Source organism: Drosophila innubila (genome assembly GCF_004354385.1).
Source record: "Drosophila innubila isolate TH190305 chromosome 3R unlocalized genomic scaffold, UK_Dinn_1.0 2_E_3R, whole genome shotgun sequence".
NCBI classification, from domain to species: domain Eukaryota; kingdom Metazoa; phylum Arthropoda; class Insecta; order Diptera; family Drosophilidae; genus Drosophila; species Drosophila innubila.
In genome coordinates this window covers 767,783-786,964 of record NW_022995380.1, presented here as the reverse complement: position 1 = coordinate 786,964, position 19,182 = coordinate 767,783, and the positions used below count along the sequence as shown (strand labels likewise).

The following is a 19,182-nucleotide window of genomic DNA, read 5'->3' as shown; positions in this document are numbered from 1 at the left end:
ATCAATTTAGCGACGCATTAAACGTTCGAACGTTCGAAACGTGCAGCTAGAAAGGAAAAATTGAAAATACATATTTAACTTTTAAATTGCTTTAACTATCAATGATAATAAATATTATTATAAATGCGATGAACCGATTGTTAATGAATAGATATCGATATTTGTCCATTCACAGCCGCTTCACTATTCACACAGAATTCAAATGTTTGAATGGCAGAGGCAAAATCAAATTTTAAATTCGCATTCAATAGATTTTAATAAAAAGCAATAACTATTGCAATAAAATGCTCAATTATGTAATATCGTTTCATCTGAGAGATTGACCAAAAATGCGAAATATATGTATTTAAATTTATCCACTTAATTTGAAGCAGCGTATTCAATAGGTTGCGTGAGCCGAATTGTTCGACTTTCGCCTCTTTGAGTCTGTTGTTTTTGTCTTGACGATCTGATTGCACTTTGGACTTTCACATTTCAACATTGATCGACGACAATTGAGACGGTTTCAGTGCAGATTTACTTTATCAAGCGAGCAGTTTACAAGTTGCAACATACAAAATGATTAACTCTGGAAAATTAGCGGGACGAACGCTGTTCATTACTGGAGCGTCCAGAGGAATTGGCAAGGCAATTGCCCTGAAAGCTGCTCGAGATGGCGCTAACATAGTAGTTGCAGCAAAGACAGCGGAACCGCATCCCAAACTGCCGGGCACCATCTACACAGCTGCCGAGGAGATCGAGAAGGCCGGCGGACGGGCTCATCCCTGCATCGTGGATGTGCGCGACGAGAATCAGGTGCGCACCGCTATCCAGGAGGCAGTGGCCAAGTTTGGAGGCATCGATATTGTTGTGAACAACGCCAGCGCCATTTCCCTGACCGCCACTCCAGACACGGATATGAAGCGATATGATTTGATGCATCACATCAATACCCGAGGCACCTTCCTGGTGTCCAAGGAGTGCTTGCCATATCTGCAGAAGAGCAATCACGCTCACATCCTAAACATCTCCCCGCCCCTCAGCATGAAGGCAAAGTGGTTTGGACCTCATGTTGCCTACACGATGGCCAAGTACGGTATGTCCATGTGTGTGCTGGGCATGGCGGAGGAGTTCCGTGACCGTGGCATTGCTGTAAATGCCCTTTGGCCCCGCACTGCCATTCATACGGCTGCAATTGAAATGCTCACTGGACCGGACAGCGCCAGTTGGTCACGTAAGCCGGACATTATGGCGGATGCCGCATATGCCATTCTGTCCAGGGAGCCCAAACAGTTCACTGGACAGTTCTTTGTTGACGATGAGGTTCTAGAATCCGTAGGAGTTAAGGATCTCACAGACTACGCTTGTGTTCGGGAAAATGCCGACAAACTGATGGTCGACTTTTTCGTGGAAGCAAAGAACGCTCCTGTCGAAGACGCTGCTCCAGCAGCCGCCCCTGGAGGAGATGCCAAGATACCTCAACTGTTCAAAAAAATTGAATCTTTGCTATCGGCTGAAATTGTTTCCAAGACACAAGCCGTCTATCAGTTCAACATCAACGGTGACGAGCAAGGCACCTGGTTCTTGGATTTGAAAAATGGCACCGGCGCCTGCGGAACTGGCGTTCCACCAGCTGCTCCAGATGCAACACTGACCATGAACTCCAACAACTTCTTCGATATGTTCTCCGGCAAACTGAAGGCCGCTCCGGCATACATGTCCGGCAAGCTGAAGATCACCGGAGACTTCCAGAAGGCTCTTAAGTTGGAGAAACTCATGAAGGCACTGAAATCAAAGTTGTAGATAGTAATTATGCACGTTAATAAAATAAATAAATACATATACAAAGCCATTAAAATGCAAAGCATCTTAATATTTCTTATCAGTCAATTTAATTCACATGCATACGTGTGTCTGTATGTTCATACATATATGTTTGCCAGCATTCAACAAGCGAGAAATGTTTTTGTCGGCACGCCGAATATGTGATACCCTTGAATTGAATTTTCAAGTGATCATTCCTGTGAAACCTATATAATATTGTGGATAGTTTTTTCCAACCGATACAAATATCGGATCCGGTACGTACCGGTACAACAATCAAATTTTTAAAAATTAAATTTTTGAATTCCCTAACTCGAACTTCCATAAATTAAAACTATCCATAACTCAACCAAAATATTGTCACGTGCTTTTGTAAGTCGAATTTTTCGGGGAAATCACCAATAAATTGCGTTTTATTTTCTTATCCGCTTTATTCTTATGTTACCGGCTCGTTTCGATATGTTATAATACTATACATTAAACATGATGCAATATGATAGAATATTACATAAACAATTACATACATAGGCTAGTGAAAATAAATTTTGAAAATAACATGAAAAGAATTATTATTATAAGACCCTAATTTCTGCTTTTTTAAGTTCTGCTTAGCTTGAAGAATAGGAGAAAATTTAAAATTAAAATATATTATGGTAAAGTAAGAGTAAAAGCAATTTGAAGTATATGAATGTTTTATACTTTTAAGCGTTACACAAAGTTATAATACTCTGTGCAAGGGTATATAAAAAAGGTAAGTGACGTCATAGTCGGCAAATGTTTCGATAAAATAAAGTTTTGTCTATTCAGTCGTGAATAGTCTATTCAAAGCTAGCGGAACACATTTCTGTCTCTCTCTCGTGCGCAACAAAAACACTTAAATTATTCAGGTAATAAATAGCCGAAATTAAATAAATTGATTAAAAAATTATTATCAACTTTTTGTGTTATTGTTTACAACGAAAGGTACATTAAAATGGACAAAAAGGAAGCTGAGCGAATTTACACACTCACAAAGAATCCTCACAAATTGCTAAAAGATAAAATAGCGACTGACCAGATTCGCAAATTCAAAGAGAGCCATGTTTTGGGTGACAGTAAGCTCTTAAACAACACCGAAATTTATGAGAAATGTGAAACCCTGCTACAAGAAACGAATGTACCTCTAACAAGGGACGCATTCCGGGATTTGTTACAATTGGGAATTGGACAGAAGGAGAGAAAAGCGCTTCAGCAGTCTGTGGATGGCGAACGGACCAAAAGTAATCTCATCATTCAGGAAATCCAAGAAAGCTGTGTTAATAAGATTGTCATCCTGACGGAATTTAATGAATTTACTGATTATATGCTTTCAAAATCCAAATAACATACATATGTAATTGTAAAATTGTTAAATATTAATCAGCAAAAAGCTAAATTAAATATAAAAGTTATAGAATCTACGTACTGTGCAGCATATTGTCATTGCATGGAACAGGGCTGCCAAAATCATCGTTGATAAAACTTATAAGGTAAAATTGATTAAGGCGAATTGAAAAATGTTGTATTTTACTTGGAATCTATTATTACTTACGTTTTAATTCATAATCTTGAATTCTTAGCGCATTTCTTATGCCATTTACATTATTTTCAAAGTGTTCGTGAAACCTTAAACATATCGATAGATTAAACCACATATAATGTCATTATCGATGTTGCTTACCGATATAGTTCGTGACTGAACAGTTCCGTTCAAATATCGCTGAGCGACCTCAACTTTCAATTCATTTCACTTGAGCCACTAAGAAAGTAAGTAGGGTACTCCTTAAAAAGATGTAGATTAGATTTTGATTACATTTTCGTTTTTATTATTGTTATTAAAATCTCCAAAAATAAATCAAATATTGTTAAGTAAAATAAAATAAAATTTATGTGGTTTGAAACCCTTTCAAATTGTCTTGTACTCATGAATTAGTTCCAACACTAGTGGAAACAGAACACAGTACTTGCAAAGAGCAAACTTTAACTGTTTAAAATAGACTTGTTATTGCAGATTGTAACTTCACCAAGTAAAGCGCCAGTAAAGGACTTGAACGAAAAACGAAGGTGATAAAAATAAAACTAAGCGAACGAACAAAACAACTGAACATTGTTCACTTTGGTGAGTAGTTCAGTGGAACTTACACTGAACAATTTGATACAGCTCTAGAATACAGTGGTAAATATCGTAATCGATTAATTCACCTTAATTTACATCCCTAACTAATTCAGCAAATGGAACTAAAAATTAGCCGACCGTTTGGTTTATTAGATGTCGGTAATATTCAGTCAGGAACACGGAGCACCAAAGATATTAGGAGCGGTTAACATTACCTAGAGACAGCGTCACCATGGCATCATCGTCGTACAAGGTTTGCTTGCATATATACGTGTTTATATGACCCACTGAAAGCGAACACAATAACTAACATATGTAAATATTTTTAGAGCAAAACTGTGCAATTAATAAAGTGCTTCTGCGGTTGCTCGGACATGACCGTTGAGGAAGTGCAGCGCATTTACACTCTAACAAACAGTGTTCAACAAACGCTGCTGGACGGCGATGCCAGGAGATTACTTCATCGGTATCTGGAGCTGCATCGGTCAGGTGACAAAAACGAGGTCGAACAGTATCTGGATGTCTATGAGAAATGCGACGAATATCTGCAGGAGGATCAGCGTACTTTTACTCAGGATGAAATTGACGAACTTTGTGATTTGGGATTACCCTTTGATTTGGAACAGGATCTGACAAGACGCACTCGTAATGGGCAGCGTACTGAGATTAATCTTGGTCTTAATCGCATCCAGGGAAAATGTCGCAATGAGATTGAAGCGAGCAGCAATTTTAAAGAGTTTAGGAATGCAATTCTCGCAAAGATGAGGAGAGGGACCAAATGATGCAAGATGAAAGCAAAAAAAGGTAGAGAGAGAGGTGCCTTTTGTGTTCACATAATAATATCAAAGTGATATAGATTCATTTATGGAAACCGCACTAAACCTCACTTGATAATCAGATCCCCACACATCTTACCATTGGAACAAGTCACAATTACTTAGTCACTGGTGCAACGAAACCGTCCTCCGGTTATCTCTTAGTCATTCATTAAATAATACTTATAAGTGTTCCTTAAAACGATATCCTTACCGCATAGAAGAGAAATGTATTCTTACAATTAAATTATGTTATATTTGTATGTATATTCTTGTTAAGCACATTAACGATAAAACTATACATATGTATATGTCTATATATATTTCAATTGCAGAAATAAATGTTCGCTTTAGGTTTTCTTCCACGAATAATACATTTCCATTGGCTTATTGACCTGTAATTAAAAGGAAGGAAGGAAGAGATTAGTTGTGCCTCGAAAGCTGTTGGAGTGTTACTCACCTTCCAGAATTTATCATTGACCTGATGTAGTGTCTGGTTGCCATTCAAGATAACCAGCTGCTGTGGCTGTGGAGCAACGTAGATGCAGAAATTGAGAAGCCGACAGGCTTCGGGTAAATCAGCGCCTAGGTCAAGGGTTAGGCGCATGGCTAGATACTTGCTGAGATGGTCAACAGTCGCATTGGCTGTGGTTTTAATGTAGCGTATGCAGTTGTCTTTCAGTGCTCGGATTAGCTGGTTGTCGGCCGACATCTCAGTGGGATGTGGCTTAAATACGAGCTCAATTTCATCATTGATTCCCAGTTCACCATTGCCTTCGCCCTCAGTATCGATATTCGAATCACCTTCTGTGCGACAATCCATTTGTGAGTCGGATTCCGACTCCTCGGATCGCTCAGAGGTCATCACAGACATGGCGCGCTTGGGTTTCGAGCTGCTCGAATTTGACGGCACTGGCGAAGGAGTGCTTCGTATTGAGGGTGGATTCGATGCATCATCCACTTGCATGCGACTGGAAGTACTCGCACCCGATGTGCCGGCAGACGTTGCCACTGCTACAGTAGTATTTATTGGCGCCGGAGCGCCAGTTACCGCTCCAACTGCAGGTCCAGCACTAACGGAATCTCGGTTCTCGCGATCCGTGCCATTCGTGTTGCTATTGCTGTCATTGGAAGCCGTATCGTGGGCATGCACTGCATTAGAGCCAGCACGAGTGGCACTCGCGCCTCCTCCTCCTCCACCGCTGTTGCCACCACTATTGTTACCACCACCACCACCACCACCGCCACCGCCAGTGCCACCGCCTTTGTTGGTGCGGAATCGTTGTGGTCGATTCTGTGATTGCAGCTTAATGCCCTCATTGATCGAGTTCACAAGTGCTTGCTGTGATTGTGCCTGATTGAACTTGGCCATTTGTTTCTCCTGTATAGCCTCATACTCCTCCCGGCTAGGATAGATCTTCGATATAAGCAGATCAAAGTTGGGATCAGCTCGCAGTGAGCGTTTCGAGACAAGTTTTTTGCGGCAAGTGGGACATTCCTTATTGCCCGAGCGCAGAGCTGTCACAATGCAGTCGGAGCAGAAGCGGTGTAAGCACTCTTTGGTCGTCATGGTTTTCTTCAGCATGTCCAGGCAGATGGGACACATTAGTTCGCTGTGTAAACTTCGCGGAGATACTGCAATTTCGGTGCTGTCTGTTATTATTTCCTGCGGCTTGCGCTGCAGCTCGTACAGCGATAAATCCCATGTTTTATTTTGTGTTGGTTCCAGCGAGGCCATCTTCTTCTGTGTTTTTTAATTTTTTCTACCACAATTTTCACTCTACTCTGAATAATTCGATAGCCACCATGTTTGTTTACCATCGAACATTTGCTATCGATGTCATGCAACTAACATCGATACTATCGATATTGCTACCGAGTATTTTGTGATTTGGTTCCGTTCATAAACGATGAACGATGAGCATGGCGCGCAATTTAAATGCAAAATTTATTTCTTAAGCAATTTTTAGATTTTGTTATAAGATTATAATTAACAACACAATTTTAAATTCAAAATTAGATACTGACTTTGATAATTAAGGAATTTAGGGAGTGAATTCGAATAATTTAACTCTACTCAAAAGTTCGAAGCTCCCAAAAATTCTTTAAAAAATCCTAATGATAGCAATCGCTTTGTGCATTTCAATCGCTTTTAGTTGGAATTGGAAGCTCTACCAGATGAATCACAATTCGATCCGGCCGACGTGAAACTGCTGCGCACAGTGGTCTGGGAAACATTGGGGACAAGGTGGTCTGCAATGTAATGAAGTCACTGCTCAAAGATACTCTCTATATGTGCCACCCATATACCGCGATTTCACCAATCGAAGTATCCATGTGCCCCATTTTACATAAACACATACACATACGTTCTGTACTTGATGCTTAAAGTGCATTACACATTTTAAGACTTTTCTCTTTAGCTAATAGCATTGCTTTCCTAGCCAATCGGGAAGTCATGACAAAGCGTCAACACTTCAATTATCTGCTTGATTGGCAGGCGTCAATCAAACACGTTGCATTCTTAAAATATTTGATAATCCCGCCAAATATGGATTAAATGTTGCATTGCCGTTAACTAAATTGCATTTGCGAGGAATTCGAGAATTTCGTTCCATTTTATGTGTGGGGGGTGAAGAATGTGCTAAATTGATTTCACGTTGACAATTGCGCATGCTCAAGACATTTTCCCAGCCAAAGGTTTTTCCAGTCAACGGCATTGTCTGACAGCGTTTCCCATTTCACTGACTTGTCACACTGACTGCGCATGCGTCCAAGTCCAAGTCAATGTGACGTGGTTATAGCCTGAGTTAAATATACTACACATTCATACAGTTAGTCAAGTAATTTTATTCAAGGGAAAAAATAAGCATATATGCATTTTATAAAAAAAGGTCTACCATGATTAAAAACTTTCAATAGATCCGAAATTCCACATTTTATGAAATTATCTTCATAAAATAAATTAATGATATTTTTTTAAATCAATTTCCAAGCACTTCAATCAATTTGCGAATTACTAAATACTACATAATTCCTATTTATTCCATAAAACTTTTCAAATATAAACATCTATTGTATCATTTAAGTATTGGATTTTAAAGTGGTTTGGGATTTAAGGTTGGCAACAACTTATACTTTTGTCACGTTCGAATCGTTTTGGAACACTTTACTTTCACAGTAAATATAGTGCTACAAAAAAACTATGTTTAATTGCGACTGGTTCCCTAAAATGTGGTCACGTTCGCTATAAGGCAAGTACACATGTATATTTTTATATCACTATTAATTTTTATTACATGTTGTAAGAACCTGTTAAACGATCTTAAAATAAGGGTAAACAAAATAGAGGATAAAGAATTCTTTTTGTTTTTTGGTATTCAAACATGTTATGTGCATTATTTTTTTATTGTTAAAACAATAACTAGACTGACTGTATGTACATAATATAGGAGGCGCCGTAACGCCATTGACTGGTGAAACGGCGGTATATGCGTGACAGGGCTTCGGGGTCTGTGCCAAAGACTAGACGTTTACAGGTGTAACTATGTAAGAAACTTTAGCTGCCTCATTAGAGAACGGCTAATTATGGGTAAGTGGAGGCGTGCCTGACCATTGAAGCTATCGAAACTGCCTTGTCACGGTCTAACTGCACAGCCAATCAGCATCCCTGTCAGTTTCAATTTATTGAATTTCTAAATCTGCAACCTAATCAAGTCTGACACCAATTGAGCTAACCAGCCAACCAATGATTGCGCCCACACGACGCTTGAGGATCAGTCCACTCTGTCTTCTGACTGCTGTGTCCTCAATTTGGTTTGGTAAGTCAGTCGCAGGTTCATGACCCAAATGCCCGACTGCATGGCCAAGTCATTTGAGGTATTTTAAAGCTGAGTTGGCGCTTTATTGACATTAATCATTTGCAGTCTCTTGTTAAAAGTTGCAACTAAACGAGTACTTGCAACCTCATCCTCATCTTCATCTTCATTCTCATCCTCATCCTATGCTGCATAGTTTCTTTTATGTCTTGTTTATGGTTAGTTGTTAATTACAATACATGTCATTCCTCTCGAGAATTCAAAGAAATGGAATTCTCTTTTCTTCTCTTTTTTTTGTGTGGTTTTTTCTTTTGCTATTTTTTTTTTTCTATTTTGGGGTCTGTCAACTCAATCATTCAGCGCAAGACCGGAAGGAAACGAAAGCCATTTCTACATTTTTTTGGTTCATTCCTTTGCTGCATGTTTTCGGGTCTCTTGTGTCTCGTCTGCGCCATTTTGTTTGTTTTTGATTTATACTTATTTTCAAGTCTGCTGCTCCGAGTGAAAGTCTGTGCCACAAAATTTGCAGTGTATAATTGAGCATAACAATGCAAACTCCAAAGTTGTTTAAAGCTAAGCAGAGCTAAGCAATTTGATTGCTGCCCCAATTTGTCCAGCGTGTAGAGCGTTGAACATGCCACTTAACCTTAACACAGACCCTGCCCGTGGTCCAACTCAATTGCGGCTCAATGCTGCAACTGTAGTGCATTCCAGGCTCGGCAAACAGACACCGTTGCCTTGTCAAATTCGGCTCCCACCACACACCACACCAACACTACATACACTCGAACATGTCATCGTCATCCTCATCCTCATCCACCTCCAGCAGATGGCCAACAATTTGACAACAACGAGCTGGCGAATGCCCGCCCAATTTTCAACCCAAACTCGAGTCCAAACCGTTGCCTGATGCTTTGTTGCTTTATGCTGCTGAAGAGCCAGTGCCTGCCACAACAGCAACAACGGCAACAACCACAATAGCAACACAATTGGAGTTTTCAATTGCCCGCTGCTTGCTGTCCAAATATTGCCAGGTCCGTGGGTAGCTCATTATTACTCGTATGAAGCGCTCTTTGTTTTTGTTTTTGGTTTTGGTATTGGTTTTGACTATGGCCAGGCCATAAATAAATCTCAATTAAAGTGCAACCCTTTTTTTAAGGAGCTGGGGGCGTGTTCGTTCGGGATTCAAACAATCAATCAGCGGTCAAGTGAACAAGGCAACAACAGGACTCAATCTCAAACTCTCCCCTCCTCTTCTCCTCTCGTCTACTGCCCAAAGTTTGTCTCACGTTCACACCACGCCCGGGAAACGCAGACGCCTTTTCGGCAGCCATGCTTTATTCCTTTGTATGCGAGCAACACGAACAACACCCCCCATTCCACCCAACCACCATCACCTAGCATGTTGCATGAAGCTTTTTTTCTATTAATACCCTTGCAGAGAGTTCTATAATTTTGTCATGAAATGTGTAAGGTTGTCTAAAGCAGGTGCGAGAAAATAACATTAGAAAATTATCAGTTTTCATAGATTTTATAAGCTTTTTTTTTTTAATAAAAGCTATGTTTTGTAGTTTTTATACCCGTTGCTTAAAAAATAAGTAATAGGGTATGTTGTGTTCGTTGGAATGTATGTAACAGGGAGAAGGAGGTATCTCCGACCCCACAAAGTATATATATTCTTTATCAGCTTCAAGAGCCGAGTCGATATAGCCATGTGTGTCTGTCCGTCTGTCTGTCTATCCGTCCGTGTGAGCGCCTGGATCTCAGAGACCATAAGAGATTGAGCAACCAAATTTGTCACACATATTTCTATATACCCAACGCATATCAAGTTTGTTTAAAATTTTTAGCACGCCCCCTCCGCCCCCGCAAATCGCGAATAACCACCACACCCACAGTGTTTAAGAAATTACTTTTTTGTGGCAATTAGCGCTATCTATTATTACTATATATTACAGATCGGACAAGTAGAACGGCAGTTATGGCGATTTAATGTTTTCAAAGTAATACAAGTAAATCCTTTAATATACTTTTATATATATTGAAATAAGTAACGGATATCCTATGGTCGGGATCTTGACTATAGCCTTTCCCACTTGTTTTTTTTAAATTTACAGATTTTTGTTTTTTTTTTCAATTTTGTGTTATTTATTTTTTAATTTTTGTCCATTCATTTGATTTGTATGTATGAATATTTAAAAAAAAAATGTGTAGAAATTTTATTTGGAATATAACTTATAATATACGATAACATTCACCATAGTTTGTATACCTAACAAGTTCTTAGAATTGAAATGCAATAAACTTTTCCGTCGTATTTTTGTGTCATTTGTATTTAAATATTTTGGTATTTTAAAAATAATGCTTACAGAATCGATTGATTGTATTAAGTGATAACTGAATAAAATTCAAAAATTTTTATAATTTCTGCAAGGGTATCAAATCTTTGTCATGCCGAAGATAACTTTAAGTAATTTTTTTATTTTTTTTCTTTTTTTTTATTTGGTCTTCAGTGTCCGGCCTAGGCCATGGCCAAGTCGCAGTCGCAGTCGTTAAGCGTGACTTTCTTATTGTTGTTTTGTTTGTTGGCTTTTTGCATACCGACAACAACTACAACAACAACGATCGAAGCGATGCGATGCGACGTAAACAAAAAACCGAAGAGGAGCCCGAACATCAAGCAAAAGAACGAAACCAAACCCCAAACTGAAAACCAAAGCCAAAGCCACAACCAGAGCCAAAACGTTGGCCACTTGGCACAAACCGGGAACAATTCCCATTCAGTCTTTGGCGAGATTTTATCGCGTGCGGACGTGTCTGCGGATTGCCAGCTGTGAGTATTCGAAAAAGTATTCGTATTCGTATGCGTATTCGTATTAACTCGTCTCTCGAGCTTAACATAAATGTGACTGCAACTTTGGCGCCACCAAACGATGCATTAAGCATAAATTAACAATATCAATCAATCGCAAGTGCCAAACAACAAAACAGTTTATGCTAATCAATATGAGTGCAACAAGAACGATAATTGCAACTGCAACTGCAACAGGAAGATCTACAAACTGGAGCTGGCTGTGGTAAGTCTTGTTCTTTTTTTTGTTTTCTGTTTTTTTTTTGATATATTTTAGTTGCTGCGCCGCAGCCAAAGGAATCCCTTATCCCTGTCTTTGTCCCTGTCCGTTTGTGTGGCAGCCACCAAATTGGCAGCGACTTTCGTCTGCGTCCACTTGCAGCTGTATATGCTGTATGTGAAGGGGAAAGAGGGGAATATCAATAGCTCTATTGATGAGTGTTTGAACACCTACCTTGTGGGCGTGAACAGTATCTCTGTCTGGGTTTCTGTGTCCAGTTTAGTCGAAGCAAGCTTTGCCTTGTTGCGTTGCATGTGGAGGCAACAGCGATGCTTGCAACGCAGTCGTGCTCTGTGGAAGCAGGCAGAGATGTGAGGCATTAGCTGCTGGAATTTGTTGTGTCAATATGCGAATACCTTTTGGAATACAGTTGCTTGACCTCAGTCAGCTTCTTGGCCTTCGCTGCAGCCTCTATGTGTGCTTCTTTCAGTGCTTCTTTCTGTACCTCTTTAAGTGCTTCTTTCTGTACCTCTTTCTGTGCTTCTTTTTGAGTCACTTTCTGTGCCTCTGCTGTGTCCATCAGTCGCTGTTTGTGCAACTCCAGCTGCTTGAACTCAATCAGCTGATTTATGGACTCCACGCCTCTAAACAACAGTTGTCCCTGGCTGCAGCTTGATCTCAAAAGCAGATGAAGCAGCTTTAAATGCTGCGACAATGGTTCCTCCTGATCCTCCGACATGGTTGTCTGTGTACAACTGTGTTCATATGACACTTTTTCCACTGTCTGAGTGCTGCTTACGCGGGTGACGCACTTCTCCGGATTCGTTTGTGTCCATCTAGCCTTGTATTTAAAATCCATTTGAGTCGAGCGTTCCTCCATCATGTGGAGCTTCGTCTGACTGCCCGTTGAGGACTGAGATTTTAAGATGGTCTGCTGAAGTCGCGAAATCTTTAAGCTCAGATCCACCGTGTCTACTCTGGCGTGATTGCGTTCCACACTCAGCGTTTGACTGCCAACGTCCATGACCCTTGGACTTGGTAGACTTATTTCCAAGACCGTTGCCTGAGACATGACACTGGAAAGTCTGGAAGATCGCCCTTGACTATGGCGGCGCTTCGAGCGAGTGGAGCGTCCAATCCTAAAGCGTCTCATCCGTTGTATGGTCAAGATGCCCTCCTTTATCTCATAACAAACAATATATCTGTGGTAGCAAGTACGGATGATACGAGATATTCACTTAGTTCCTTTTTCCTTACCTCACCTCACTTTGCCCTTGCCTTGAATGCGTTTGTGCAACCGCAAAGTTCGCTCCGTTGACTTCGACAGTTGTAACAAGGCCTTTAGGTCAACTTTAAACATGGTTACAATTTGGACAACAAACCACACACAAATTAATGGTACTAAATTAAAAAAATATAAAAATATGTAAAAATTGTAGCTTATGCTTTGTTTTTATGAAAATTCCTATAAATCTGTATTTATGAACTTTTTTTTTGGGTGTGTGTCTGAAATATCTGTCTGGTGCCTGTGACTCCGTCTGCTTCTGGCCACAAATCTGTTCAATTTCGACACGCAGCCCTTTGAATTTGCACGCAAACTTTGTTGTCGTTGTTGTTGTGGTTGTTGTTGTTTGTGTTGTCGTTGTTGCCGCGGGCTCCTTTGTGTTGCTTTCAAAAATGCCACATATGTGCCGTCTGCCGTTTACCAGGATGAGCACAGGCAACAAAAAAAAACAGGAAACTGCATTTGATTATTTTGCAATTTATCAATTGGTTTTTTTATTCGAGCTTGCCACAATTGGTGGCCAGCGCTAAATACGTGTCGATTGAAGTGCTTTTTGATTTGCACATCGCTGCCACAGTCTGTGCGAGTCAATGACATTTGAGGCGTTCAAATTGTCCCTGCGAGGGGCAGGCGTCCATCAGTTGTGGCAGCTTCTAATCCTGCCCAAAGGGGCTCATCGACTCTCCATTTATTTTTCTCACAATTTATGGGCTCTTTTAGCCAAGAGCCTTCTGTTGAGTTCGCGGAGCTATTTCAAGAACCCCTAAACTAAAGGTTTTGGTTCAGCATTAAGTTTTGCTTGATTCTTTAAACCGATCAACTTCTTTAAAAGTAAAATTGCCAATTTAATTTAAGTTTTTCTTTACGATTTTTAAATAAAAACTGTCAATGTTAATAAAAATAAAATAAAATAAGAGTTTTTTTTACGATTTTTAAACTGAAATTGAAATTGAAATATTAATTCTAGTTGCTCTAATAAAAATTTATAATAAAACTCAAGTTTAATACTTACTATAAAAATCAAACAATAAGTTTGATTTTAATATTAAAAAAATAATAATAATAAATAAAACAATAATACGCTCCCTAAAAATTTTATTATTTTTGTATACATTTATTATTATTGAGAATGCCACATGCTACTTTAAGCATTCTTAGTGTCATTTCAAGATTAAACAGAACAGGTATGTAACAGATTTATAACATGGCAGTATAACCAGGTAGTTTTCAAACTTTGATCTAGTTATGTGACAGGTGACAGGTCGGCGACTCTAACTACGGAGCGACGGGATTTAGAATTTAAGTTGATGATCCATGATTTTGATACCATTTCAATGAGATATGAGTTTCAAAAAGAATTTCTTCTGGGGATTGAGACTCAGAAGTTTGCAATTCTAAGCATATTCTAACAATATAAGAGTATTTACACATCGACTTAACATTCTTAGACAGTTTTCCTAATATTTCGCATAAAACGTTGCATGAATTATGTGTGTGAGACTTCAGGCAGCGACTTGTCTTGGGATCCACTGCCAAATGCCAGGCACGTTGCAAGTTGCGAGTTGCACGTTGCAAGTTGCTTCGTTGTGGTCGCCTTCGGTTACATTTCGTCAATACATATGTACCGATATGTATGTATATATGCATAGATATTGTACATACATGTCCAGTATATGTAATTTGTGGCTGAAAGAGTTTAGACCTGGCTTGGGTAGGGGGCCTGGTTATGGACAACTGCTTAGTCGGCCAATACACTCGCCACTCGCAGCTAGTGCGCTGAGCGACATCGATTGGCACAGCCCAGTGATTATGTGGAACAGTTTTGGGATAAAAGCCTTCAAGTGGAATTCTCTCATGCTCATAGTCATCATCATCGTCATCATTGTGTGTCATCATGGCTTTCCACTGAACCGTTCAGCGCATGTGACTTTCCTCTATCGTTGCACCGTCTCTTCTACCACTTTCCCCTGCTCTGCGGTCACATGTACGTGCTCATTTGCATTTTTAGCCGCTTTGCTTTGCGCTTTCTTCCTTATTATTGTAGAACTTTGAAATGTGTTGCTGGGAGGGCCAATGGTCGGATGGGTTTACAATTTCAAAGCTTGACCGCTTCTTAAATCCAACTCGAAGTACAGTTCTTGACTTGGATCCACTTTCAATCGAATGCTGATTGACCCTGAACTCTAGAGTCCTGAAGTGAACTAAAGTGACGACTGCATGCGGCTTAATCCCTTATAGAATTTCGCACATAAAAAAAGGCAGACTATAAAATGAATTTTTTTATTTTGCAGTCTATGCTGCTTCGTTTGTCTCGCTGCACTTGCTCAGGGCAGCAGTGGCAGTGGCAGTGGCAGCAACAGCGGTAGCAGCAACGCCGCAAAGCCATTGCCAGCGACTCTCAAGGATGCCACGCATATGTACAAAATCAAAAGGCAGGACAAATACCAACAGCAACGGCAGCAACTGAAGGCCATAAACAGTGATAGCAGTGTGGCAGCTCCTGTGGCAGGCGCAAAGCAACAACTGACAAGAGGCGCTCACGGACTCAACAAGAAGATGCTCAAGTGAGTATCGAATGAAGCACCGCACCGTACATTTTGGGCTTAATTAATGCAACGTGTCTAGTGCCAAAGAACAAGAATAACAACAAAACTGATACACACACACACACACACATACACTGTGCTGTCTGTGCTGGCCATGTTGTTGCTGGCGTGTCTGTTGCGGCCATAAATTATATTATGAAATATTCATGGTAAACGTTTAGAACTTGCCAGACAACGCAGCACGCCCTCTCTCCCCACTTCACTGACAACTAACTAAATTCCCTGCCTTTCCCTTATTCTTTTGTTTTGGTCTTGTGTTGCACTTGCAGCAAAATGGGTTTCATGAAGGTGAAGGCGCCCAACAGCCATAACCGGAAACGCTTGGCGGTTGAGTCACGACGTCACGCATCGCGAGATGATTCACACATGTTCATCATCAAGCTGCCGCCAAATCTGCACTACTATACAGGTCCCAACGCTGTGAGGAATTCGCTTGATGTCGCATCAAAGTCACAGCATCAGCATCAGCAGCAACATCCACATCCACATCAAATGAGCAATAGCATCCATGACAACGCACAGAAAATTGCCGCGTTCTTGGCGACGGAGGCAGCAGCTAAAGGAACTGAGACAACTGAGGCGTCGGCGTTGAAAACTAACGGGAAAAAGGTAAACGGGATTCCATTAGGTTACACCAACGACGCAACAGCAACAACAATGTTAAGAGCTGGCCATAATATAGCTTACCTGGTCTCATACCTAGCCAACAGCCAACGATAAAAATCGCGCGCGCTTGCGCACAAAACAAATTGCAAAAAGAAAAAAACAAACACAAGCACAAGCACACAGATACATAGATAAAGCAGAAAATGGATTACCCATTTGAGTCGAGTGTTGCAGCCATGGCTCACCCATATAGCCAACAAATAGCTGGAACGCACCCGGCCTGGCTAACTGGCGACCGACTTACCAACTTTGGCACAGCTTCCAGACACTCTTGGCAGTGGCAGTAGTGGCAGTTGCAGTTGCATTGCAATGGATGTGGCTGCAACAGTTGCAGTGGCAATGACAGGCTATCCACAACTTTAGCTATTTATATACGCACAGTAGAATACATTGTTGTTGTTGTTGTTGTTGCTGTGTCAATGTCAATGCTGGAGGATGTGGAAGGCATACAAATTATAACGTTCTCACGGCTCGAGCTGTAAATGAATATGCAAGCGATGGCCATTAAGCAACTCGGGATGCTTTAATTAAAAATCCAATTTGTTAGAGATACTTGTTGACTAATTTATGGGGCACTCAATAGATTTAGATACGGCAATTAATGTTAATGTTAATGTTAATGTTAATGTTAATGTTAATGTTAATGTTAATGTTAATGTTAATGTTAATGTTAATGTTAATGTTAATGTTAATGTTAATGTTAATGTTAATGTTAATGTTAATGTTAATGTTAATGTTAATGTTAATGTTAATGTTAATGTTAATGTTAATGTTAATGTTAATGTTAATGTTAATGTTAATGTTAATGTTAATGTTAATGTTAATGTTAATGTTAATGTTAATGTTAATGTTAATGTTAATGAAATAGAGTTGGATTATAGAGAACTTTGACGGGATTTATAGAATTTCAATTAAAGTTTTCTATTTAATATGCATGTCACGTTGCAGGTATCGTTTCCCTTTAGCTCGAATGGACGTCCTGGACGTATCTATCACTGGAATCTACCCGTGTTGAAGCAGGCGCTGCACAAGAAGCCGCAATTTGCACATGTTTCGGCTGACGATCGCAATCGTCTGCTGGATATTGAAAATATACCGACGTGGCGCAAACCCTGGGAGAATGAAACCATTGAGAAGTCCTTTACAACGGGCACTGGCAAATCCAAATACAAGAAATCGCTGAAACAAAAGTCTCCCACATATTATGCACCAGCCCAGGCGGTCAATAAGCAAAGTTTCCACAAATACTTTGCTGGTAATGGGAAGCCTAAGGGCTTCTATGTCATCAAGGAGCATCAGACAAAGCCGCAGTTCTATCAAAATATCATATCATAAGTTCATTTTATCATCAGTTGTATGCAATGTATACTATATGTATATTTAGGTATGCATCTATAAGACTGTGGTGTGGGCATGATTACTTGATTCTAATTATTTTAATGTATGTTCCACTCGAATTCTATAAACTTATTAACTAACTGCGAGTAGAAGCAAAGCTTAACTTCCAGTCTGAATGGGGACTGTTTCCATTTAAAGAACTTCCGTCCAAATTCTGAATAAAAACAAATTTAAACGAGGAGAGTATAATGAGAAAATGTATTTTTTTATAAAAGAAAAGCACAATATTAATGCTAGTGGATTGCCACTGCGACTATCAATCAACAGGAAAATACAATAAATAACTGCTACTCGTATGTTTAAGTGCATGTACGAATTTGTAATTACAAATAAATATGATGACTGAAAAAAAAAACAATTGGCATTCTGTTTAAAATGAGAATTGATTGAGCTTGAGATACAGAATCTGAAAGAATGAAATGTTAAGTAAAACATACATTTTGGCAGCGCCTGCTCAAGCAGCGTAACGCTGGCAATCTGTTTGGGAATTTTTGCTTATTATATGAGCACAAGTAAGAGTACCCCTGGGAGATCTCTGCTTAAGCCCTGAGCTAGATCTGCGCATTAAAAGTCAGCCGCCTGGAAACGGAAACGAGGCGAGCGAGTGCGCGCATGCGCAATATCTCATTTTGCAGATAAAAAGCTCGAGCTGAAGATACACAGATACTCATGTACATGTTTATAAGACGGCGACAGACAGTCGTGCCAGTAATAAGCAACAATAATAATAATAACAATAATGATACGCTCCCAAACGACAATAAAGCTGGAGTAGGCGCACCTCCAAAATGCCGCATAAATTATGTTGTTGATTCACTTTTTTGATTTTCCTTTTCTTTTCATTTTATTTTGGCAACTTTGCCGCAGTAATGCTTTCTTGAGTCGGATTATGTTTTTCCTTCGCAGTTTTGGCTGCCGACTCACGTACATTGAACTTTTAACCCGTGCCTTCATGTTCTCGTGCATATGTGCTCTTGTCTGTATTTGTATCTGTATCTGTAGCTGGCGAATTAAGTGCCAATCTTAAGTAGATTTAATGACTTGTTGTTTTGTGAGCAGAAAGCAAGAGAATGAAACACAAATCACATTTATGACAAATGCTGTCAAATGTTAAGCTTAATGAACGCCATCAGGGCGAGGCAAAAGTCTCCAATGATCCGTGGATATATGTCCATTTTTATGTCAATTTTTAAAGGAATATGACTTTGATGTTCATGCCCCACCTGTCTAACCCGCTAACCACTAACAGTTATATATTTAGCAATCAAATGCCACATTGCAGTCAGATAACATTCATTGAGATAAATGTGCCATGGTATAAGCTAAGTATAATCAAACTACAACTAAAGCGTCTTTATATCAACTGTGGCCATTGCCAGAAGTTGCAACTTGTTAACGCCATTCCATTTCCGCCTGTCATATCAAAATAATTATCTCAAAGTGTTGCTTAGACCAAGTCCTAAGAACCATGACTACGATATGCGACAACAACGCCAGCGACAGCGAGAACAAACTCCAAAAACAACAACAACAACATCAAAGCAATCAGAAACGGGCGGCGTTAGTTTGCGTGCGATGTCTCGGTG

The 19,182-nt window shown here is 39.8% G+C and overlaps 5 protein-coding genes and 1 long non-coding RNA gene across 7 annotated transcripts; 4 read left to right on the top strand and 2 right to left on the bottom strand.

The window, feature by feature from the left end:
* The first annotated feature begins 440 nt into the window (after positions 1 to 440).
* LOC117791275 (hydroxysteroid dehydrogenase-like protein 2) lies at positions 441 to 1,837 on the top strand. Its single transcript, XM_034630983.1, has one exon. It carries the CDS (start codon positions 559 to 561, stop codon positions 1,780 to 1,782), a length of 1,224 nt encoding a protein of 407 aa, XP_034486874.1. The 5' UTR covers positions 441 to 558; the 3' UTR covers positions 1,783 to 1,837.
* Positions 1,838 to 2,539: 702 nt separating this feature from the next.
* On the top strand, positions 2,540 to 3,333 carry LOC117791237. The gene is made up of 2 exons (XR_004618034.1): positions 2,540 to 2,690; positions 2,767 to 3,333. It is a non-coding gene; the product is annotated as an uncharacterized LOC117791237 (long non-coding RNA).
* A 592-nt stretch (positions 3,334 to 3,925) lies between these two features.
* Positions 3,926 to 5,019, top strand: LOC117791236. The gene is made up of 3 exons (XM_034630937.1): positions 3,926 to 3,940; positions 4,051 to 4,190; positions 4,267 to 5,019. Exons 2-3 carry the CDS (start codon positions 4,170 to 4,172, stop codon positions 4,717 to 4,719), a joined length of 474 nt encoding a protein of 157 aa, XP_034486828.1. The 5' UTR covers positions 3,926 to 3,940; positions 4,051 to 4,169; the 3' UTR covers positions 4,720 to 5,019.
* On the bottom strand, positions 4,989 to 6,605 carry LOC117791235 (E3 ubiquitin-protein ligase RING1). Its single transcript, XM_034630936.1, has 2 exons — positions 5,213 to 6,605; positions 4,989 to 5,147 (listed from the first exon to the last, which is right to left on the bottom strand). Exons 1-2 carry the CDS (start codon positions 6,488 to 6,490, stop codon positions 5,103 to 5,105), a joined length of 1,323 nt encoding a protein of 440 aa, XP_034486827.1. The 5' UTR covers positions 6,491 to 6,605; the 3' UTR covers positions 4,989 to 5,102.
* Positions 6,606 to 11,364: 4,759 nt separating this feature from the next.
* Positions 11,365 to 17,951, top strand: LOC117792303. Its single transcript, XM_034632374.1, has 4 exons — positions 11,365 to 11,647; positions 15,218 to 15,490; positions 15,802 to 16,141; positions 17,147 to 17,951. The coding sequence occupies exons 1-4, from the start codon at positions 11,565 to 11,567 to the stop codon at positions 17,531 to 17,533; spliced, it is 1,083 nt and encodes a 360-aa protein (XP_034488265.1). The 5' UTR covers positions 11,365 to 11,564; the 3' UTR covers positions 17,534 to 17,951.
* On the bottom strand, positions 11,544 to 13,048 carry LOC117792301. Of its 2 annotated transcripts, none has more exons than XM_034632373.1 (4): positions 12,904 to 13,048; positions 12,058 to 12,843; positions 11,876 to 11,992; positions 11,544 to 11,803 (listed from the first exon to the last, which is right to left on the bottom strand). In XM_034632373.1, exons 1-4 carry the CDS (start codon positions 12,999 to 13,001, stop codon positions 11,695 to 11,697), a joined length of 1,110 nt encoding a protein of 369 aa, XP_034488264.1. In that variant the 5' UTR covers positions 13,002 to 13,048; the 3' UTR covers positions 11,544 to 11,694. The 2 variants fall into 2 exon arrangements, with proteins under 2 accessions (XP_034488264.1, XP_034488263.1); XM_034632372.1 differs by having other exon boundaries at positions 11,544 to 11,812; positions 12,904 to 13,046.
* Positions 17,952 to 19,182: the final 1,231 nt, after the last annotated feature.

Excerpts from the sequence above, each read along its gene's own strand:
- LOC117791275 (XM_034630983.1), top strand. The coding sequence starts at position 559 with ATGATTAACTCTGGAAAATTAGCGGGACGAACGCTGTTCATTACTGGA.
- LOC117791236 (XM_034630937.1), top strand. The coding sequence starts at position 4,170 with ATGGCATCATCGTCGTACAAG. Across the intron at positions 4,191-4,266 it reads TGGCATCATCGTCGTACAAG|AGCAAAACTGTGCAATTAAT; the intron begins GTTTGCTTGCAT and ends AAATATTTTTAG.
- LOC117791235 (XM_034630936.1), bottom strand. The coding sequence starts at position 6,490 with ATGGCCTCGCTGGAACCAACACAAAATAAAACATGGGATTTATCGCTG. Across the intron at positions 5,148-5,212 it reads TCAATGATAAATTCTGGAAG|GTCAATAAGCCAATGGAAAT; the intron begins GTGAGTAACACT and ends TTTTAATTACAG.
- LOC117792303 (XM_034632374.1), top strand. The coding sequence starts at position 11,565 with ATGCTAATCAATATGAGTGCAACAAGAACGATAATTGCAACTGCAACT. Across the intron at positions 15,491-15,801 it reads CTCAACAAGAAGATGCTCAA|CAAAATGGGTTTCATGAAGG; the intron begins GTGAGTATCGAA and ends TTGCACTTGCAG. Across the intron at positions 16,142-17,146 it reads TGAAAACTAACGGGAAAAAG|GTATCGTTTCCCTTTAGCTC; the intron begins GTAAACGGGATT and ends GTCACGTTGCAG.
- LOC117792301 (XM_034632372.1), bottom strand. The coding sequence starts at position 13,001 with ATGTTTAAAGTTGACCTAAAGGCCTTGTTACAACTGTCGAAGTCAACG. Across the intron at positions 12,844-12,903 it reads CAAGGCAAGGGCAAAGTGAG|ATATATTGTTTGTTATGAGA; the intron begins GTGAGGTAAGGA and ends TTGCTACCACAG. Across the intron at positions 11,993-12,057 it reads AAGCAACTGTATTCCAAAAG|AGCACGACTGCGTTGCAAGC; the intron begins GTATTCGCATAT and ends CTGCTTCCACAG.